Source organism: Agelaius phoeniceus, chromosome 1 (genome assembly GCF_051311805.1).
Source record: "Agelaius phoeniceus isolate bAgePho1 chromosome 1, bAgePho1.hap1, whole genome shotgun sequence".
Taxonomy (NCBI): domain Eukaryota; kingdom Metazoa; phylum Chordata; class Aves; order Passeriformes; family Icteridae; genus Agelaius; species Agelaius phoeniceus.
In genome coordinates this window covers 70,057,713-70,079,564 of record NC_135265.1, presented here as the reverse complement: position 1 = coordinate 70,079,564, position 21,852 = coordinate 70,057,713, and the positions used below count along the sequence as shown (strand labels likewise).

At 44.1% G+C, this 21,852-nt stretch overlaps 2 protein-coding genes across 4 annotated transcripts; both read left to right on the top strand.

Moving 5' to 3' along the window:
- The first annotated feature begins 900 nt into the window (after positions 1-900).
- Positions 901-7,122, top strand: LOC129127396 (ribosyldihydronicotinamide dehydrogenase [quinone]-like). The gene is made up of 6 exons (XM_054643968.2): positions 901-1,099; positions 2,185-2,349; positions 3,229-3,359; positions 4,316-4,429; positions 5,767-5,859; positions 6,743-7,122. The coding sequence occupies exons 1-6, from the start codon at positions 1,093-1,095 to the stop codon at positions 6,914-6,916; spliced, it is 684 nt and encodes a 227-aa protein (XP_054499943.2). The 5' UTR covers positions 901-1,092; the 3' UTR covers positions 6,917-7,122.
- A 4,336-nt stretch (positions 7,123-11,458) lies between these two features.
- On the top strand, positions 11,459-20,235 carry LOC129121795 (ribosyldihydronicotinamide dehydrogenase [quinone]-like). 3 transcript variants are annotated; one of them, XM_077181390.1, is made up of 7 exons: positions 11,460-11,661; positions 11,995-12,054; positions 13,453-13,617; positions 14,498-14,628; positions 16,130-16,243; positions 16,626-16,727; positions 17,880-20,235. In XM_077181390.1, the coding sequence occupies exons 2-7, from the start codon at positions 12,048-12,050 to the stop codon at positions 18,051-18,053; spliced, it is 693 nt and encodes a 230-aa protein (XP_077037505.1). In that variant the 5' UTR covers positions 11,460-11,661; positions 11,995-12,047; the 3' UTR covers positions 18,054-20,235. The 3 variants fall into 3 exon arrangements, with proteins under 3 accessions (XP_054491274.2, XP_077037505.1, XP_077037506.1); XM_077181391.1 differs by having other exon boundaries at positions 11,504-11,661; positions 12,002-12,054; XM_054635299.2 differs by lacking the exon at positions 11,995-12,054 and having other exon boundaries at positions 11,459-11,661.
- Positions 20,236-21,852: the final 1,617 nt, after the last annotated feature.

The following is a 21,852-nucleotide window of genomic DNA, read 5'->3' as shown; positions in this document are numbered from 1 at the left end:
ATAGCAGTAGGGAAGTGTACCTACAATACATCTGAAGAATAGTATTTAAGCTACAAACCTGTGCCAAATTCCTCCAACAGGTAAGTCGTTCATAGAGCATAAGGGTTGTTTCTAACCTCTATGAGAACTAAGACCAGCACAGTGCTCTGAATGCTGCTCAGGAGGTTAGACAAGTGAAAGTTATTTTGAGTCTCTATGAACCTTAAGAGATGCTTATGGAAGACAAAACAACCAGACTGGCCTCACTTTTAAAATAAAGGGCTTTGAGCTGTCTATCACCACACAGGAGTAAATCTTCTAATTATGACAGATAATTTCACACACCCATCAGCTCAATGCTCCATAGCAGTCAAAAAAGTACAAATTTTACATCAGGAATTATATGCACCACAGAGCAGAAAATCATCAGACTACTGGATATATGCAAGGCAGGTCCACAGTGTGAAAACTATGTGTAGAGTTGGTTCCCTCCCTTCAAGAAATGATACGGGGGCAAAGAGCACTGGGAAGGATTGAAAGTACAGAGCGGTTTCTGCAAACAGATCGCTCCCGAAGAACAGTCCTGGAAAGGGGTGGTTCAGCCGGCATACGCTGCAAGTCCACAAAATCACCAGCGGACAGGGGAAAAGAGCACGGACTGACCCTTCACTGCCACTCACAGTACAAGAACTACAACTCTGGGGTTTCAAATGAAACTAGATGCAGAGGAAAAAGAAGCCGGAGCCGTGGCTGCGGGCGGCGCCGATCCTGATCCCGCCCCGCACTGGCGCTGCCCTAGGGCCGGGCCGCCGGGAAGAGTTGGACTCGGTGATCTTTGTGGGTCCCTTGCAGCTCAGGATATTCAGTGATTTTATGAAGGGCCGCTCCCAGCCCCGCAGCAGGTGTGCTCCGGGCCCCGAGGAGCAGGTAAGGGCAGCCGGGCTGGCGCTGGGACCGTTCTGGAGCCACTTTCCAGAGGGCAGCACGGGACTGGGATTCACCCGGCAATTCACCTCGTACCTGGTCCTGATGCTTCTCACCAGCAAATCTCTCACTTGAGTTCTCAGGCAGTACCAGATTATTAAGAGTGAAGTTCCCCAGCACTCCCCAGCAATGGCAGGTAAGAGCAAACGCGGGTGAAAACGCTGCTCGCTCCAGGGTGGCCGCTGGGCACCTCAGGGATGGTGCCCCAGCCGTGTTAAGTTGGGACACTGAGGTCTTACTTTTCCAGACAACTGAAATTACCTGCAGTAAGTGATGCCTTGGAAAAGTCCAGTCTCTCTAAACACTCCGCCTAAGCGCCCTCAGCTCTATCAAAAGGGAAGAAATCTGGCATATTTGCAGAATCAAACTTAGCACTTTGGGGAGCTTGTCCATCTCCAGGCACTCCCTAGAGTTCCCTGTTTTCTGGGAGCTGGTAGGAACAGCAAAGAGGTAACTGCTCCTTGTATTCCAGAATAACATATAGACAAGGGTTTAAAAATTTTGCACACAGGTTGAATTTATGATAGCATTTGACCCACAAGTTTGAATTGCCATTTTTGCATAGCTCGTGTTTCATGGACACTGTGTACCCTCGTGTAATTGCCCCTTAACATTTATGTTGAAAATGAGCTGTTGTTTCATCAAATATTCAGTTCAGTTGCTACTAGTTTTCCATGACACAATAAAATTGCCTGTCACTTGACAGGTGTTGCTCCAGGCTGAACCTGTACACCAGAGAAACTGACCTCAGGAGATGCCTGGATTTTTGCCTTGGCAGTCAGAAAACAGGCGCTGCATGTTTTGCAGACCCTGTCGTGATCAATAATCCCTATAAATTTTGCTCTCTGGTTAACTATAAACAACTGCTACAGCATAGAAAGTATTTCCTTGTTGACTCAATAGGAGGGAGAGTGTTTTGCTGATGTAGGGCAGTGTGATCTGCTATGGAACAACCCCTCTGTCCACTGAGTTCCACCTAGGAAAGCCCAGTGTAGCACAGAACTGCTGGGCTGGGCACATACAGCAATCAGTGCCTCAGGAGTCACTCAGTGCTGCTGAGCAGGAGTCAAATGCTGCCACTGCCACTTCTGCTTTCACTGCTTCTGTGTCCTTGGGAAAAGACACTACAGAAAGAGCCAGGAATGAGCCCCAACTCTACAAACTGTTCTGCACCTGCCTCCTAGATTCCAAATGGTCTCCTGGTTTTCTTTCTGTCTCCAGGGAAAAACGTCCTGATAGTCTATGCACATCAAGAGCCCAAATCCTTCAATGGATCTTTGCTGAAGATTGCTGTGGAAGAGCTGACCAAGCAGGGCTGCAGTGTCACCGTGTCAGATTTATACGCCATGCAGTTTGAGCCCAGAGCAACAAGGAATGACATTGTTGGTGAGCCCAGCCAAAATATTCCTCTCTCAAAAAAAGTGACTTGTAAGGCCCCTGTCAGGTATCAGAAGGCTGAAAACAGTCTCCTGAAATCTTCCCCATGCTGAACAGCCCCAGCTCTCAGTCTGTCTTGATAGGAGAAGTGCTCCAGCCCTCAGATCATCAAGAGATTAATGAGAAACCTATTTCATTAATAAGAAACGTATTCGTGACCAGACATCTGCATTTCTACAAGGCCACTCCTGAACATGACCTTTGTATCACAGTGAGACTGCTGGGAGGAAGAAACACATTAGCACGTGTCCATAATCAGCCTCTAAAGTCCATTTCTCACGGAGAGAAAATGCCTTCAGATACCACTCTGGGACTTGCTAGAGTTGAGTTCACGAGGCTACAACTGCCCCTGTCTTCTGCTAGAGATGGATGATCTGCCTGTGGAATCAGTAGAGCTGGCCAATACTGGTTGCCCATCCCTTGGTGAATTCCCCAGTTTTAGAGGCTGGAAAGCAGCTCCATAGTGCTTACAAGTGCAGGATGGCTTCAGGAAGCCCTAAGACAGAGGCAGAACAATTAACAGCATTCTCTTAAATCTTCCACCTGCATGCCCAGAGTCCTGAGGCAAGCTTAGGTCCTCATATTGCACTTCTTGTGTTGCTAGAGGAAGGTGAAGCTTCAGAACTCTGAGACCCTACATTCCTCTCCTTTTTAAAATCAAGTGACCATCAGCTGGGATGGTGCTGAATATCCAACAAAGACAAGAACGTAGGAAAAATGGAAAGCAGTAACTCAGTTTAGAACTGTGAATGGCAACCTGCACTCAGCTCTTATCTGGCACTGATACTGCACAGGGGGCAAGGAATGACTGTTCATTTCTACCCACAGGTCACCTGCACAACTCAGAAGCTTTCAATTATGGTGTGGAAACCTGGGAAGCTTACAAGAGAGGAGGTTTGTCCAAAGACCTGGTTGAAGAGCAGAAGAAAGTGCAGCAAGCAGACCTGCTGATTTTCCAGGTCATTAGTTTAAACACAATTCACTTGTGACGTTGACTTTAGGTAATGGTACAGTAAAAACTACAGATCAGTAGTACAATTACCTGGGTCATTATTAGAGCAAATCCAGTAATTGAATAGCACAGTGATGCAGGTTGAAACAACAGCAATGCCACGAGCTCCCCAACACTGGGTCAAACTTCCTGATGGATGCACAAAGACATATGTGACCATGGATGCCAGGCAGGCTGGCAGAAAGCAGAAGAAGGATTATTTCCTGGTCAAGGAGCTGGGGGCAGGCAGTGAAGTCAGGGAATTGGGCTTTCCCAAGTAGACTGTTCTCATTTATTGCTGATTTGCAGAAATGCTACTGGGAATTGATAACAGAGCTTTAAAGCCCATCTCTATTCTCCACTATGCCAGCTCTGTCTCCAGTGTCCACAAATTGGAACGAACTGTGAAGGGAAATAGTAGCCTTACATTTCTTTGTGTCCCTGTTGGCCTTAGACATGGCGTGGTGGCATAATGTCAGCAGGGTTTGAAAAGAAGTCTCTCCTCTGATCCCCTGGCCTTTGTCACCAGACTGTCAGATCAGAGCTGATCACCAGATGTCAATCCTACTAATAAGATTTTCAATTCTTTTGCATTTCAGCCATAGGAGACATGATTCTGTACAATTCTAAGTCTGAATTAAATGGCACCCTCCTACTTCATCCTATTCCCACTTCATTCTGGATGGAAGCCCTCACATGCACCACAGTGTTGGGGTGCTGTAGATGCTCAGGTCTGACCCTGAGGTTACCACAAACAGAAAGCACTTCAGCTTCTTTTGCCAGGCATAGTTACTACCTCTACTGACAGAGAGCTGGAGAAGGTACATACAGGATCTGAGCAGGTTCAGAGGATTAGTCCTATCAACCAGGCCTAAATGTGGCCCAGACTCTCTGAGCTAACCAGGTAATTTTCTCTTTGCCTAGTTCCCCTTGTTTTGGTTCAACATGCCTGCAATCCTGAAGGGCTGGATGGACAGAGTCTTGGTCCAAGGCTTTGCTTACGATTTGTCAAAGGTTTATGATGGTGGTTTGCTCCAGGTATGTTTTTGGAATTGTCTTATTAAGGTCAAGGCTTGCACCATGTTCTATGGGGGCTTGTTCATTCTTTTCCATTGTAGTTGTTTGGAGCTCTGACTTTTCACTGCTCTGAAATAATGCTTTGGTAACATGTTGAGTTATTTTCTGGGTTGTTCACACTGTCTGCAAGGCAAGAAAATAAGGAGACTGAAGCATTTCCTAAAGATTTAAGCAATCTCCTAGAGATCTTTATTGGCCCGCTGTGTGGGGTTTATCATTTATTAGGAGTATCAGAGTGTACTGTGGTAGCATACAGCCTGAAAACAGTTTAAATCAATTCATTTCCAATAATTACTGTCTTCCCACCACTATAGGATTCCTCTTATCTGTAATGACTGACACACTAGCTGTCCTAGTCCTGTTCTGGGATTAGATGTAAAGGTTGAACTATAAAACTTAATCAGACATCTGAAATACTTGTAGTATGAGCCTCTGTCACAACTCTCTACTTTGAATCTTTTCCTCTCTGTAGCTTTTAATTTGGCAGGAAGCAAAATGCATGTCAAATCATACATTTTTGATTCCCCACTGCACTGGGAATATCCCTGGAAAATTCTGGCCCACTATCTCTGATTGATCTCATTTGGTAACAAATGCAGCATCAAAAAGCAATCAACATTAGTTTCACATATATTTCACTCATGTTAATCTCTATTAGTTCTGATGTTCTTAACAATTTCAAACATTTCAGTTTCTTTAAGTTTCAGAAATGGCTGCCTTGCTAACAGAAATAGGCATAATCCCCAATGATCACAGCTTCAGATGGAGTACAGGCTCAGGACATTTGGTATGCTGCACTGGAAAAATATTAGTTCGATTACAGAAGCTAAAACTGTGATGAGAGAAGCTGAGCACATGGCTAATACCATAATCACAGGAGCAGAAGAAACATGGTGATTAAGCAAGCCCAAGTTTGAAGGGGGACTTTAGCAAAAAATTTCTGCAGCCAGAGAGGACAGGAATAGAGATTTTCACAGTAACAGAGGGCTTTCCAGCTACAGTTTGCCAAATGTTGCATAAGGAAGAAAAAGGATCAGCCCTCTTTCATACAAGGGTGTCAGACACATAATTGGTTTTCTTTTTAACCCATCTCTGCACAAAGCCCAGACACTCAGCCCATTGATGCAATTGTCTGACATTTTATGACAGAACTGCCAGTCCTTGAAACATCTGGGAGGGAAGTGGACACCCCCTTCTCTAGAAATTCATGCTGTCCAGGTTCCCCCAAATATCTTTGTAACTATATAGCCACTCTTCTTTAAACATGTCTAACTCAAGCACTACTTTCCTAATTCTAGGACAAATTATCCTTGTTTTCATTCACTACGGGAGGAAGCAAAGAGAAGTATGCAATCAGGGGTGATATTCGCTATCTTCTATGGCCCATGCAGGTATAATATATGAATATTTGGTTACTGTTTGCTTTAATTTTACTATTCCAGCTATTTATAAACAATTGTTTTTATTGATTATTTTATACAAAACATAATAAGAAATAATTATGTTGCCTGTTCCAAGCATCTGCAGGTTATAAACTGGGCTCTAAAATCCTGAGATTACTTTAAAAGTCTACAGAGTTTTGAAGTTGTTTTGTCCCCCTTCCTCCAGCTTGCAATCTGGGGAAAGCTTCTGCTGTCAGTTTTTACAGTGTCTCTGGTGTTACGGGATTTCCTTTAGCCCTAGCATGCAGGATTTCTCTTCCCTGTGGTTACCCAATTTGTGAAGGATGCCGTGATCTCCTCCCCACTGCAGTTACCAGCGCCTCACCCCTGAGGAGCTGTCCAGCTGCACAGCTCACAAGTAAACATGACAAAAACATGAAACACAACTCTGAATTCAGTAACAGACAGAGAGAAAATGGCAAGCTGAACTTCCACAGGCTCTAGCCTTCATGCAGGATCATATGGCTAAGCCAGAGACAAAAGCTTAAAACCAAAATAAACCAACCAAACAAAAAAAAATATACAAGAAACCAACATAGATGTGAAGCATACTGCAGTTCAGGAAGAATCTGAGGAGGTTCAAACCAGACAATGAACTTTAGACTGTCCCTTATCCTTGCAAATTGAACAGCATACAGCATCCACAGAGAACAGTCTTATGTGTTTAACAGCAATTTACTTCCCTTCTCCTGATAAATACACAGGTTTAGAGAACCTGACTGATATTGGGTCAAAAAAACAGAACAGACTTGAATCTTCCATGTTCTTCAAATGAAAGTAAGAGGAAATATTTCCTGAGGGATTTCTTTCTTTTGTTTTGTTTTGCATCCAGCATGGAATCATGCACTTCTGTGGTGTCAAAGTCCTTGAACCTCACATCTGTTATGCTCCAGAGAATGTCTCTGAGGAGAAGAGGAAGGAGATGCTGGCTGCCTGGAGCCAGCGTCTGAAGACTCTTTGGAAGGAAGAGCCCATAGACTGCTCTCCTGAGTGGTATTTCAAGTAGTGTTCAGGTGCAAGACTACAGAGAGAAGATTTTCTTTTTCTCCATTCTTTTTGATGCTCTATCTAAATACCTGAACACTAATCTCCTAATTCCAATATATTTTAAGAATCTCGAGTACTACATCTAGCAGTTTAACTGACAACGTGGCATTTATCTTCAGTGATTCCCAAGGGATTCCCTTCAGGGATGGGTGCAAAACTCTTTGTATTGTTCTCCTTGCTCACATAAACAGTGTCATCCTGCTTCCCTGTGCTTGATAACACATGTGATATTTTATGGCAGATGAGACCATTGCTGCTTGTGAAAAAGTAAAGTATATGGCCAAGTTTATTTTAACACTTTCTTTTCCTTTACCAGGGAATATCTTGCCCATACCCAACTTGTCATTTAAAAGCCACTTGTCATTGGTTGTGAGAGCTCCACACTTGTGCCTTGGAGCAACAAAACCAGATCATGAATAGTATTGCAAAAGGATGTACAGTTGTAGAGTGTCTTAAACACCTGGAAAGCCTTGTGGGCAGGCCAGGCTTATAGATATATTTACAAAGCAATGTTAAAGCCATAACAGATACCAGAAAAGTGGGGGGGAAAAAAAGCAGATTTTGAATATTGGTATATGCATAAATTGCCTTCCTTGGTAGAGTACAATTTCCATTTGTACAGTATTTGTAAAGCAGCTTCCTAAAATCAAAGGGACTTCTCCATTTTGATTACCCTTTGTAGAGACAAAATGGAATCCTGTTTTTTTCCTGCCCTCTCACACCAATCAGATGTTCCATTTTACTCCCATATGAAGTGAAGGACCACATCCAGCAGAGACATTTCCCAGAAAGCAGAGCTGCCCCAAGCTGTTGCAAATGTCTGCTGTGGGGCACGTGAGCCAAAGTTTTCAGGTTCCACAAGGGTACTGCTCTTGCAAGGCTTTGGAAGCCATCAACTGTGCAGTGACAGTGGGTGGTGAGCCACGGGTTCTTGTTCTTGTCCTGATGTTCCTGCAGTGTGTGCTCTGCAGGGCATTGTGCTGGGCTGCATGTGTGTTCTGACACATGCCTTTCCAAAACTCAGGAGAATTTTGCCACATAGAAAACCAACAGAGATTTGTCTGTGGTTAGTAAGGAGAGAGAAAAGAAGTGGCAGTATTACTGTCTTAGCAGCACTGGAAATGTTACAGCCGCTTTGAAATAAAGAATAATTGTCCTTTGTCACCCCGCCAAACCAACACTGATTTCATGAGAGTGAAACTAGAATTAGGTGAGTAACTTGTAGCTGCACTTCAGGCTGGGGAAAAGGGTGGAAAGGAACATACTTTTCCACATTTAGTCTGGGGATTTGTTTTATGTGGCTGGTGGTCCTGCTCTCCCACAGATATCTAGGCAGTGGTCTGATCTTTTCCTATGACATTTTTTTCTGGAAATCATGATGGTATTTTTTTATTTGGTGTTCTGAAGTGGCAGGTCAAACGTGCTTGCAGCCGCAGAACAATAGAGGAAAACAGATACCCATTGGAACTATGTTACCAAGAAGCCTCATAGCCTAGAGAAACCAAGGTGCCTTCAATCCAGGTTTCAAAAAAACTGACATTTAAAGCCAGGTGTAATTCATTATGTGGTTTAATATTGTGTTCCTGAAGCAATATCACTGAGGTGAGCTGCCTGCTTGCAGAGGAATATACTTTGTAATAAACTATTCATCAAAACTTTGTGCTGAAGAGAGAAACAGCCAATAACTAATACCATGCACAATGCAAGTTCTACTTTTCTTTTCTTTTTTTTTTAAGAAAAATCCTACTGTATTATTGGATATCTTAAAGCCTAAAGAGGCTATATTCTACAGAAAAGATGCAAAGAATTTAAGCTGATGCTACACTCAAGTCAGTGCTGGATAATTGCCTCATCATTCTAAGAGTATTAAAATGCTCAGTTTCATGCAGCTTAAATACACAGGAAGTCTGATATGTTTAGAAAACTCAGGAAGGAGACAAAAGACCAGCTTCTTCCCTAGGACTGTGGAGCCAAAATACCCCATAGCTTTCTCTGTATTACCCTTGATAAAATAAGAAATCATTTTGCTGACATCCAACAGAGAGAATAAACCAAGACCTAACCATCTTGTCCACATAACAGATTGCCAAAACTGCAAATACAGTTGTACCCCAGTGAGACATACAGAGCAAAGGTGGTTCTTCACAGGAATTCAATAAGAATCTGTTGTCATCTTATTGCAAAGTTCCATACCTTCTCAGTGATTTCTCATGGGCAGTTCCTCACAGCACAGCCAACAAACTCCTACTCTCTTTTGTAGCACTCGTCTTCTTATTGGACACAACTATGGCCTATTAAGGGCAGGCCTGTTCCTAATCTTTGGTGATTAGTACAGCTGCAAGTCCTCAGGTGTGAGACTACCTTATGCATTATTTTCTTATATTCTATCCCTCCACAAGAATCCAAGAAAAATTAAATCCTCTCGATGTACTCTACACATACACCTTTATATTTCTGCCATCTGTTGCTAGGCCACAGCTCAGCATCTATGGGAAATGTCAGGTAGTGCTCTTTTGAACTTAACTGCAGTGAAAAGTTGTGGCTGCAGTCAGTCACCAAACACAGTGGTTCCAAAGGCCCTTGGAGTCTCCCATTCTGCATTCATACTCCTCAGGGGGATGCAACCCTTCTCCACAAGCATCCGCTCTGTTAGGTACTGCAGTTTCTCCCACCTCAGCCCTCTGAGGGTTTAGAGAAATACAATATGAGTTTTGGTGCACAGATGATGCAAAATTAACTAAGATCACAGCTTCTTTCTCTAAAATCAGCTCTACAGCGTAATATTCATGGCTTTTGGACAGCAGGGGGATCAATCAGACCAGATAATGCTTTACTTTTAGATTAAAAGGTACTTTACAGAAAGATTATAGACAAATATTTTCTTGGAGTTTTGCCCACAAATCATCCCCTTCCTCAGAGTTCTGGACAGGGTATAGAGCCCAGAATTAATATTCCAGCATTGAGTCATTTCCAGAGCTGGAAACCTCCTCTGTGGAAAAATGCTTAATCTTGCTGGGCCCAGCAGAGTGTTAAGCCAGGGACAGATAGAGAATGATTATGCTCAGGTCCCTACAGAACTTGAAATTCATCAGAGAAATGGAGAGGGAAAGTCTCTAAAGAGATACCTGACAGCAAACTACAAGCGGAGAGGAAGGAGACTTAATAATTAAACCTTTGCTGGCAAAGTTTACTACTACTGTACAGCCCTTAAAGTTAATACCAGGAAAACAGATACAAAGACACCTTCCCATTCTGGCACAAGCTTACTTTTTAGTTAAGATTAAGGAATGAGGTAAGCATTCCATGTAGCCTTGGTCTAGCACTGTGGAGATTTGCTGCTTTTTATTCATCAGTCCATACAATTTTTCCAATAGTGCAATGAAACCTGCAAATTTCACACACAGCAGTTTTCATCCTGCTGGCAAAAAAAATCAGGTATATGTCAAAGATGTGACCTCTAAGCACATGCAAATAGATGGCAATATCTCCCTGTCTTTGCCTAGTACATGCTGGCAAAACCACACTGAATGAGACATATGCCTTCCAAACCAAGCAATTCAAATAAATTCAGCTATCTCTCTTCCAGCCTTCAGCCCCATAAATAATGCAAAGCTCAAAATTAGAAAAACCAAACCAAAAGAAAGCTCAGCAGTTAAATGCTATCAAAAGTTTCCTATAATGTTTTGGGTTGTGGGAGAAGATTGAAACTGTACAATTGGCCCACCAGAGATATACCACATCTGAATTTGCATTTCCTTTATTCACCTGGTGACTGTCCCAGACTCTCTGGACTGCAGGTTCAATAATGCTCTCCTTGTGACACCTCACAGTGTGGATGGACACAAAATTGCTGCACTTAAACTACAGTGAGCTCAGTGTCACAATCAACATTTGGTCCTGAGTCTCCTCTTTACAGTAAGTGTGATCAGCCCTTGCATCAGGAATTGTCAGAGCATTAAACTCCTGTTCTCTCAATCCCAGCTGATCCAGAATGAGTGGAAAACAGGAATGTGCTGGTCCTGCATCAGTTCCACTCGTTCCACTGTCAACTTTGTTTCCCCAGGGAAAACGACTGCACTCAGCATTTTTATTTTTTTTTCCCCCCCAAGGTCTCGAAATGAAGCTGTTTATTAAGTTTGTCCATCATAGGGCAGTTTTGATACTCATCAAGACTATCAAAGAGAAAACTTCATCTTGGAAGTGATCACCAAGGCTGTCCTATCTCTGCAAACCCACAGCCACCCGCATCCTTCTGTGTCCCGCCTGTCTTTCCCATGAGACACCTTCCAGAAGGCTGGAAGGGAGGAGCCCCTGCTCCCGGCAGATGCACGTGTGGGCGAGCACAAGGCACAAAGCAGACAGTGCCATCTCTGGAAGAGCAGATAAGGGTAGATGGATGGTTTAGGAGTGCCCATACTGCATTGCTGGGAGAAATGAAGGACGAGCTCTGTACTTGGAGAAGAGGAGAGACCTAGAATAAAAAAAAAGGATCCAGAGATGATGTAGGTGTCCCACGTTGTCACAGCGGCGGGGGCGCGCTCCCGGCCGAGCGCGGCCTCGAGCGGAGCCGGAGCCGCGGGCGGTGCCGATCCCGATCCCGCCCCGCGCTGGCGCTGCCCCAGGGCCCGGGAAGGGCGGGCAGCGGGGCCGCCGGGAAGGGCCGTTCTCAGCCCTCCACAGATGTGCTCCGGATCTGGGCAGCAGGTAAGGGCAGCCCGGCTTGCGCTGGGCTTCGGAACGCCGGGGGCTGTTCCGAAGCCGTTTTCCAGAGGGCGGCACGGGACCGGGAGCGGCGCCGTGCACCCGGCGCAGTCCCGGGCCGAGGCGGCCGTGCCGCGGGCACCAAGCGCCGGTCCGGCGGCCGGAGGAGAATTCCTGCTCCGGGGCCAAGGCCGGGAGCCGGGCGCTTCCCTCCCTCTCCGGCGGGCCACGCTCGGCCAGTGCCCGGCTGTGCTGAGTGCCCTGAGTTCCCGCTGAAACAGCGATTCTCCCCGCACCTGGTCCTGATGTTTCTCACCAGCAAATCTCTCACTTGAGTTCTCAGGCAGTACCAGAATATTAAGAGTGAAGCTCCCCAGCGCTCCCCAGCAATGGCAGGTAAGAGCAAACGCGGGTGAAAACGCTGCTCGCTCCAGGGTGGCCGCTGGGCACCTCAGGGATGAGGCCTCTGGGCCTTTGGGACACTGAGGTCTTACTTTTCCAGACGACTGAAATTACCTGCAGTAAGTGATGCCTTGGAAAACTCCAGTCTCTCCAAACCTTGTGCCCAAGTGCCCCCAGCTCCACCGAAATGGAAACAAATCAGCATTTTTGAAGAATCAAACTTAGCACCTTTTGGAGCATATGATAACGTCCAGTCACTGAGCTCCATTTGTTGAGATCTGGCAGGAACAGCAAAGTTGTAACTGCTCCTGAAACTCCAAAGTACTATGGAGCAGGGATTTAAAGAGTTTATAGACACATTGAATTTATGATAGAATTTGACCTGCAAGTTTTAATAGTCTTTTATGCATAGCTCTTGTTTCATGGACACTATGTACCACATCCAGAAGCTGTGCTGCAGAGAAATTGAGTTCAGGAGATGCCTGGGTTTTTGTCTTGGCAGTCAGGAAACAGGAGCTGCATGTTTTGCAGACACTGTCATTTTCAATAGTCCCTGTAAATTTCCCTCTCTGGTTATCTATAAACAACAACTCCATACAACTCCATACTCTTTCCTTTGTTTCACTGATGAGTCATTGTTAAGAGAATTATTAAAATTGTAGGGCCTATGCTCAATAAAACTTTGAGAAGACCATGGAGCTCTTTGAGCAGAGCCTTGTTACATGCCTCCAAGATAATCCATCCCTATACACCTGCTTGGCCACTGAACTTACCTTGAATCCACTTTGACAACAGTTTGAAATACACATGGCAATCTATTCTCTGAGAAAAAAAAACCTGTTGCTCTCTACAGAAGTTGCTGTGATTGTGCTGAAGTGGGACAGGAGCAACTTTAATGTCCACCCCAGTGTTGTAACTTGCACAGCACTGAAATGAAAGATCAGGAGGGGAGCCATCACTGCAGTAGGAAGGTGTTCTGACCTCTAGGAAATTGTTTCCTTGACCCATTTGGGCAATCTACCTAGCACTGCTTTTTGGGTGGTAGTGGAATCAGACCAACAGAAATGTTGTCTCAAGAGAGACGGTTTTGCTGATGTAGGGCAGTGTGACCTGCTATGGAACAACCCCTCTGTCCACTGAGTTCCACCTAGGAAAGCCCAGTGTAGCACAGAACTGCTGGGCTGGGCACATGCAGCAATCAGTGCCTCAGGAGTCACTCAGTGCTGCTGAGCAGGAGTCAAATGCTGCCACTGCCACTTCTGCTTTCACTGCTTCTGTGTCCTTGGGAAAAGACACTACAGAAAGAGCCAGGAATGAGCCCCAACTCTACAAACTGTTCTGCACCTGCCTCCTAGATTCCAAATGGTCTCCTCGTTTTCTTTCTGCCTCCAGGGAAAAACGTCCTGATAGTCTATGCACATCAAGAGCCCAAGTCCTTCAATGGGTCTTTGCTGAAGATTGCTGTGGAAGAGCTGACCAAGCAGGGCTGCAGTGTCACCGTGTCAGATTTATACGCCATGCAGTTTGAGCCCAGAGCAACAAGGAATGACATTGTTGGTGAGCCCAGCCAAAATATTCCTCTCTCAAAAAAAAGTGACTTGTAAGGCCCCTGTCAGGTATCAGAAGGCTGAAAACAGTCTCCTGAAATCTTCCCCATGCTGAACAGCCCCAGCTCTCAGTCTGTCTTGATAGGAGAAGTGCTCCAGCCCTCAGATCATCAAGAGATTAATGAGAAACTTATTTCATTAATAAGAAATGTATTTGTGACCAGACATCTGCATTTTTACAAGGCCACTCCTGAACATGACCTTTGTATCACAGTGAGACTGCTGGGAGGAAGAAACACATTAGCACGTGTCCATAATCAGCCTCTAAAGTCCATTTCTCACGGAGAGAAAATGCCTTCAGATACCACTCTGGGACTTGCTAGAGTTGAGTTCACGAGGCTACAACCGCCCCTGTCTTCTGCTAGAGATGGATGATCTGCCTGTGGAATCAGTAGAGCTGGCCAATGCTGGTTGCCCATCCCTTGGTGAATTCCCCAGTTTTAGAGGCTGGAAAGCAGCTCCATAGTGCTTACAAGTGCAGGATTGCCTCAGGAAGTCCTAAGACAGAGGCAGAACAATTAACAGCATTCTCTTAAATCTTCCACCTGCATACCCAGAGTCCTGAGGCAAGCTTAGGTCCTCATATTGCACTTCCTGTGTTGCTAGAGGAAGGTGAAGCTTCAGAACTCTGAGACCCTACATTCCTCTCCTTTTTAAAATCAAGTGACCATCAGCTGGGATGGTGCTGAATATTCAACAAAGACAAGAACGTAGGAAAAATGGAAAGCAGTAACCCAGGTTAGAACTGTGAATAGCAACCGGCACTCAGCTCTTATCTGGCACTGATACTGCACAGGGGGCAAGGAATGACTGTTCATTTCTACCCACAGGTCACCTGCACAACTCAGAAGCTTTCAATTATGGTGTGGAAACCTGGGAAGCTTACAAGAGAGGAGGTTTGTCCAAAGACCTGGTTGAAGAGCAGAAGAAAGTGCAGCAAGCAGACCTGCTGATTTTCCAGGTCATTAGTTTAAACACAATTCTGTTGTGATGTTGACTTTAGGTAATGGTACAGTAAAAACTACAGATCAGTAGTACAATTACCTGGGTCATTATTAGAGCAAATCCAGTAATTGAATAGCAGAATGATGCAGGTTGAAACAACAGCAATGCCATGAGCTCCCCAACACTGGGTCAAACTTCCTGATGGATGCACAAAGACATATGTGACCATGGATGTCAGGCAGGCTGGCAGAAAGCAGAAGAAGGATTATTTCCTGGTCAAGGAGCTGGGGGCAGGCAGTGAAGTCAGGGAATTGGGCTTTCCCAAGTAGACTGTTCTCATTTATTGCTGATTTGCAGAAATGCTACTGGGAATTGATAACAGAGCTTTAAAGCCCATCTCTATTCTCCACTATGCCAGCTCTGTCCCCAGTGTCCACAAATTGCAAAGAACTGTGAAGGGAAATAGTAGCCTTACATTTCTTTGTGTCCCTGTTGGCCTTAGACATCTCTTTATATATTCTTCTCTCCAAAGTTTTATTAAATTTAGGATGGTGCCATATCTCAAGTAAGCATTTCACCGTAAGTCATTGTCATTTTCAGACTATCACTTCCCAGATAAAAACCTTAAGACATCCCCTGAAGGAAGTGGTTGCCTTCTACTTTCCACGTGTAAAATGCTTTGAAGAGTTGAGTGTGTTCTGGTGCAGAAAATAAAAAATAAATTTAAAAAGCCTGTTAAGGACATCATGAAGGAATTCAAAATTTGCTACAGACTAAACTCACCACTTGTAGTTACTGTGGTGGTTGCCCAGTTTCCATTTTGTTTTCACCATTAAGCCGCATGTGGTTACATGTTTATAGAATTTCTTCTCTGTGTGCAGTGTGTACAAAGCTTTAGGGGTAGTGATGCAGCCCAGTATAAGAAAGAGCCCATTAAGCATTCAAGATGATGCCATGGATATGATAGCTTTGGATGCAATCCCATGGGCTAACTGGAAAAACTAGAAATGAAAGGTCCAAATCTTAAAGAAGTCTTTTTCTTTTCAGTATTGGATTTGGGGTTATGATGTCAGCAGGGTTTGAAAAGAAGTCTCTCCTCTGATCCCCTGGCCTTTGTCACCAGACTGTCAGATCAGAGCTGATCACCAGATGTCCATCCTACTAATAAGATTTTCAATTCGTTTGCATTTCAGCCATAGGAGACATGATTCTGTACAATTCTAAGTCTGAATTAAATGGCACCCTCCTACTTCATCCTATTCCCACTTCATTCTGGATGGAAGCCCTCACATGCACCACAGTGTTGGGGTGCTGTAGATGCTCAGGTCTGACCCTGAGGTTACCACAAACAGAAAGCACTTCAGCTTCTTTTGCCAGGCATAGATACTACCTCTACTGACAGAGAGCTGGAGAAGTACATACAGGATCTGAGCAGGTTCAGAGGATTAGTCCTATCAACCAGGCCTAAATGTGGCCCAGACTCTCTGAGCTAACCAGGTAATTTTCTCTTTGCCTAGTTTCCCTTGTTTTGGTTCAACATGCCTGCAATCCTGAAGGGCTGGATGGACAGAGTCTTGGTCCAAGGCTTTGCTTACGATTTGTCAAAGGTTTATGATGGTGGTTTGCTCCAGGTATGATTTTGGAATTGTCTTATTAAGGTCAAGGCTTGCACCATGTTCTATGGGGGCTTGTTCATTCTTTTCCATTGTAGTTGTTTGGAGCTCTGACTTTACACTATGTTGAAGTAATGTATCAGCCCTGCTTCACACTAGGGTGTCAGACACATAATTCCTTTTCCTTAACCGGTCTCTTCCCAAAGACACACGGTCCACTGTCTAATTGTATGGCAACAGTCTTGGCCTCAGAACTGCCCTTCGTGTAAGGTCTGGGAAAGAAGAAGTCACCCTCTCCCCTAGATGTCCCTGCTGTCCAGGTTCACCTGAATATCTCTTGAACCGTTCAGGCGCTCTTCTTTAAGTATGTCTTAATTAACCACTAATTTCCTCATTCTAGGGCAAATTATCCCTCTTTTCTTTCACCACGGGAGGAGGCCAAGAGATGTATTCAAAAGAAGGTATCGGTGGTGATATTCGCTATGTCCTGTGGCCCATGCAGGTATAATATATGAACATTTGGTTGTTGTCTACATAATTTTTTATTATTACAGCTATTTTTAACAATCGTTTTATTGGGAGTTTTTTTTATGAAATACAATAATTAATAATCAAGTTGTCAGTTCCAATGATCTGCAGGTTGTAGACTGTTACCTAAAATCCTGGGACTACTTTACAAGTCCACTGACTTTTAAAATTGTTTTGTCCCCCCTCCCTCCAGATTAGAATGTAGATAAAGCTTAACACTGCCAGCCTTTTCAGTTTCCCTGCTGTTACAGGATTTCCTTGAGCTCAGCCATGCAGGATTTCTGTTCTCTGTGGTTTCCCAATTCATGTAGGATGCAGGGTAGGAGGGGAGCCACACATTACCCTGGCAGTAACAGTCAACACAGGGAAGTTAGCATTCCTCTTTTAATTGCTACTCTTTTTTCAGAAGTTCCCAGCATGGTTTGGAAATACAGGTGGTAAGGCAAGTTTAGCCAGCTTCTTCTTGATACAATACAGGAGATGATCTAAAATTCCATGGTCTCCTCCCCATGCAGTTACCAGCTGCCTGCGGAGCTGTCCAACTGCAGAGATTGCAGGTCAACATGGCAAAAACATGAAACACAACTCTAAATTCAGAAACACACCGAGGGAAAATGGCAAGTTGAGCTGATTCCACAGGTACTAGCCTTTCTACAGGAACCTTTGGCTAAGCCAGAAGCAAAAAGTTAAAAAAATTCCATCTTAGATGTGGAACACTGCAGTTAGACACCCATCTGAGGAGTTTCAAACTGAACAATGAACTTTTGGCCTCCTGTGAACCTTGCAAAGTGAACAGTGAACAGCTCCCAAAGAGGACGGAATCCCCAATTCTGTGGGATTAACAGCAGTTAAAAAAAAATTCCCCAGAGCAGAATAAATGAAGTTGCCCTTATCTCGCAGTATCTTGTATGCTATTCTGCTGTATGCCTTCAGTAGTGACTGCCTGTATAGGTAGTGAACTTCTGCAATTTAGTTTCCTTTTCCTGATAAATGCACAGGTTTAGAGAACCTGACTGATATTGGGTCAAAGAAACAGAACAGACTTGAATCTTTCATGTTCTTCAAATGACAGTAAGAGGAAATATTTCCTGAGGCATTTCTTTTTTTTGTTTTGTTTTGCATCCAGCATGGAATCATGCACTTCTGTGGTGTCAAAGTCCTTGAACCTCACATCTGTTATGCTCCAGAGAATGTCTCTGAGGAGAAGAGGAAGGAGATGCTGGCTGCCTGGAGCCAGCGTCTGAAGACTCTTTGGAAGGAAGAGCCCATAGACTGCTCTCCTGAGTGGTATTTCAAGTAGTGTTCAGGTGCAAGACTACAGAGAGAAGATTTTCTTTTTCTCCATTCTTTTTGATGCTCTATCTAAATACCTGAACACTAATCTCCTAATTCCAATATATTTTAAGAATCTTGAGTACTACATCTAGCAGTTTAACTGACAACGTGGCATTTATCTTCAGTGATTCCCAAGGGATTCCCTTCAAGGATGGGTGCAAAACTCTTTGTTGTTCTCCTTGCTCACATAAACAGTGTCATCCTGCTTCCCTGTGCTTGATAACACATGTGATATTTCATGACAGATGAGACCATTGCTGCTTGTGAAACAGTATGTGGCCAAGTTTATTTTAACACTTTTTGTACCAGTTGCCACTTTTTTTCCTTTGCCAGGGAATATGGTGTCCATACTCAACCTTTAAAAGCCCAAGATAGATTGTGATAGCGCTACACTTGTGCCTTGGAGCAACAAAACCATGAGTAGTGTTGCAAAAGGATGTACCATTGCAAAGTGTCTTAAACAGCTGGAAAGCCTTGTGGGCAGGCCTAGGCTTCTCCAGATCCAATCTAGGCTTCTCCAAATCCTATCTATATAGCATTATTAAAGTTATGACAGATACTAGAAAAGGGAAAAATTAAATATCAATGTAATGATATGTGCATGAATTGCCTTCCTTTGTAGACTACAGTTCCCATTTGTAAAGTATGCATGTTCCCAAAGTAGAGAGAAGGAATCCTGTCTGTTGCCTGCCCCCTCACAGTAGTCAGTGTTGGTGTTTGGGTCTGGACGGTGTTTGCTTCCCCTCCAGCATCAGCATCGATGGGCATTGTTGGAGATCTCCAGCACCAGCAGTTAGTTAGGCAGAGCACTAACCCAAAAACCTGCAGGTGCACTGTCTGTCTGTGGGTCAGAATCTATGGGAGAAATGAATTGTCTAGCTCTTAAGACCCAGGATTTTTACCTGGAACTGTAGCAGGATTATTTTTGTGCTTTAGAGTTGTTAACCCTGTTTGTTCATATGGCAAAGGGGGGGGGGGGTTCTCACTCAGCTACTGAATTTATTTTTCTGACCAACTCACCAAACTGCTGCCTTTGCACTTTGATATTAAAAGAATGTGGCCTCTGTAAGAGCTTGTCCCCTGAGTCACTGTCAAATGACACCTAGGCCTCTGTGCATCTGCCACACCTGCTTTGTGGCAGTCTTGTCACACCCCAGCCTTACAGTTCCTTGGGGACTAATTAGATAATAAACATGCTGAGGTTCTGGAGGCTCAGTGTAAGCTGATACACCAGACTGGGAAATGCCACACAGGGAAAGGGTCAGTGTTCCTGTTTGCTCCCATATGAAGTGAAGGACCACATCCAGCAGAGACATTTCCCAGGAAGCAGAGCTGCCCCAAGCTGTTGCAGATGTCTGCTGTGGGGCATGTGAGCCAAAATCTTTAGGCTGCAGAAGCAGGAAATTTGCTTTGGCCTAACAGCTCTGTTATAGGAAAAGGAAACTGAAAGGGAATAAGGAAGAAAGTGTTACACATCTAAGTTGTGGGGAAAGCAGATTCACGCCTTAAAAACTTAAGGAGAACAACAAAGTTACCGAGACAATTCTGAGTACAAATTTTAAAATTGCATAGAAGAGAAATCATCCTTCTCACTGTGTTCAATTAGCAGACTAGTCAGGAAAGAAGGAAATTGAGGTAAAAGCAGAAGTTCCAATGTCAAACCAACATTACTGCTTTAGATCAATTGCAGAGCTTAGTGGGGTTAACTATTAGATGAAGAATGCCAGACTGACCTGTATTTTGAGGATACTGTGCTTGACACTATGTGGCAGACATATGCCAGCTCCCACACATATGATAACACTAAGTTTTAATAAGATGGCTGAGATTTTTAGTACAAAGTATGTAAATGGTTGAGATTAATGCAAGTTCAGTTACAATTAAAAGAAAACTAACAGGCCTATTAAATTCTCATTAATGCTAAAATTGAAGACTTCTGCTCAGATAAATTCATTATGGAGAAAAGCACTAAAAATGTACCAATCTTTTTGTCAGCTTCAATATAATCTTTCCTTCTCCTCAATAAGAATTAAGACATTTCTCTGTAAATTCAGATTGCATTTCTGAATCAGTTTATTTTCCCTATTCATTTAATAAAGGAACGTCCTAACTGGCAAGACTGACCTCTAAGCATACATACAAGTAAATTACAGTTTCTTTCTTTGTGTAGTGCTTGTTGGCAAATCACCACAGAATGAGACTGACACATTTTTAACCAAGCAATTCTTATAAATTCAGCCATCTCTCTTCCTGCCTTTAGACCACACCTTTGGCCCCATACACAATGCAAAGCTAAACAGCAGAAGAACCAAACCAGACAAACCAGCCAACCAAAGAAAGGAAAAAACCCCTCAGAGGTCAAGTGTTATCAAAAGATTTCTGTAATGTTTGGGTTTGCAGAAGACCAAAACTGAACAATTGGCCCACCAGAGATTCCATATCTGTATTTGCATTTGCTTTATTTACCTGACAAATGTCCCAGACTCTCTGGACTGCAGGTTCAATAATGCTCTCCTTGTGACACCTCACAGTGTGGATGGACACAAAATTGCTGCACTTAAACTACAGTGAGCTCAGTGTCACAACATTTGGTCCTGAGTCTCCTCTTTACAGTAAGTGTGATCAGCCCTTGCATCAGGAATTGTCAGAGCATTAAACTCCTGTTCTCTCAATCCCAGCTGATCCAGAATGAGTAGAAAACAGGAATGTGCTGGTCCTGCATCAGTTCCACTCGTTCCACTGTCAACTTTGTTTCCCCAGGGAAAACGACTGCACTCAGCATTTTTTTTCCCCCCCAAGGTCTCGAAATGAAGCTGTTTATTAAGTTTGTCCATCATAGGGCAGTTTTGATACTCATCAAGACTATCAAAGAGAAAACTTCATCTTGGAAGTGATCACCAAGGCTGTCCTATCTCTGCAAACCCACAGCCACCCGCATCCTTCTGTGTCCCGCCTGTCTTTCCCATGAGAAGGCTGGAAGGGAGGAGCCCCTGCTCCCGGCAGATGCACGTGTGGGCCAGCACAAGGCACAAAGCAGACAGTGCCATCCCTGGAAGAGCAGATAAGGGTAGATGGGTGGTTTAGGAACACTCATACTGCATTGCTAACCATCAAAGGAAGAAATTAAAAATATAATTGTGGGCTGCTACTGCCCTACCCCGTTGATATGCCCCCGCTCTTCTGTCATTGCTACTTGAAAGCACCATAGGGAATGCAACAGTTCTCCAGAATGGGAAAGATCACAGGAAAGACATTAGACACTCACCATTACCATCCTTTTCACAGATGAATGGCAAAGCAACGGCCCTTATGTAAAGAACCTGTATTAACTACACACCTGACATCCAGAGGAGGCTGAACTACTTGGCTTATGGCAATTCTTTTGGTTATGTATTCCTGCAACTGTCCCAGGACTGTTATGTGTGATAGTAACTCTGTTGACAAAAGCCTACTTCAGGCCTTCCTGAACAAAAAAATCCCCAGATATCCAGCTCCAAATCTTCCATAGACAAAGGCATTTCCAACATGCCTCGAACTCCCAACCTGCTCTCAGTCTTAATAACATTGCCAGGTTTTCAAGGCTCATAATGCCCAGAGAGCTCAGGCAGTGACAGAGTTATGGTGTGGCACTGATGGGACGGCCCAGAGCTTAACAGGTGACAGAGTTACAGTGAGGCACCGATCACAGCCCCCAAAGAGATGGAGCAGCGGCAGAGTCAAGGTGTGGCAGCAATCATGGTGCCCAGAGAACTGAGGCAGTGACA

What these genes read in the sequence shown, in the direction of transcription:
- LOC129127396 (XM_054643968.2), top strand. An exon ending in CAGACCTGCTGATTTTCCAG is followed by an intron (nt 3,360 to 4,315) that starts GTCATTAGTTTA and finishes CTCTTTGCCTAG; the next exon opens with TTCCCCTTGTTTTGGTTCAA. An exon ending in ATGATGGTGGTTTGCTCCAG is followed by an intron (nt 4,430 to 5,766) that starts GTATGTTTTTGG and finishes TCCTAATTCTAG; the next exon opens with GACAAATTATCCTTGTTTTC.
- LOC129121795 (XM_077181390.1), top strand. An exon ending in ATGATGGTGGTTTGCTCCAG is followed by an intron (nt 16,244 to 16,625) that starts GTATGATTTTGG and finishes TCCTCATTCTAG; the next exon opens with GGCAAATTATCCCTCTTTTC. An exon ending in ATGTCCTGTGGCCCATGCAG is followed by an intron (nt 16,728 to 17,879) that starts GTATAATATATG and finishes TTTTGCATCCAG; the next exon opens with CATGGAATCATGCACTTCTG.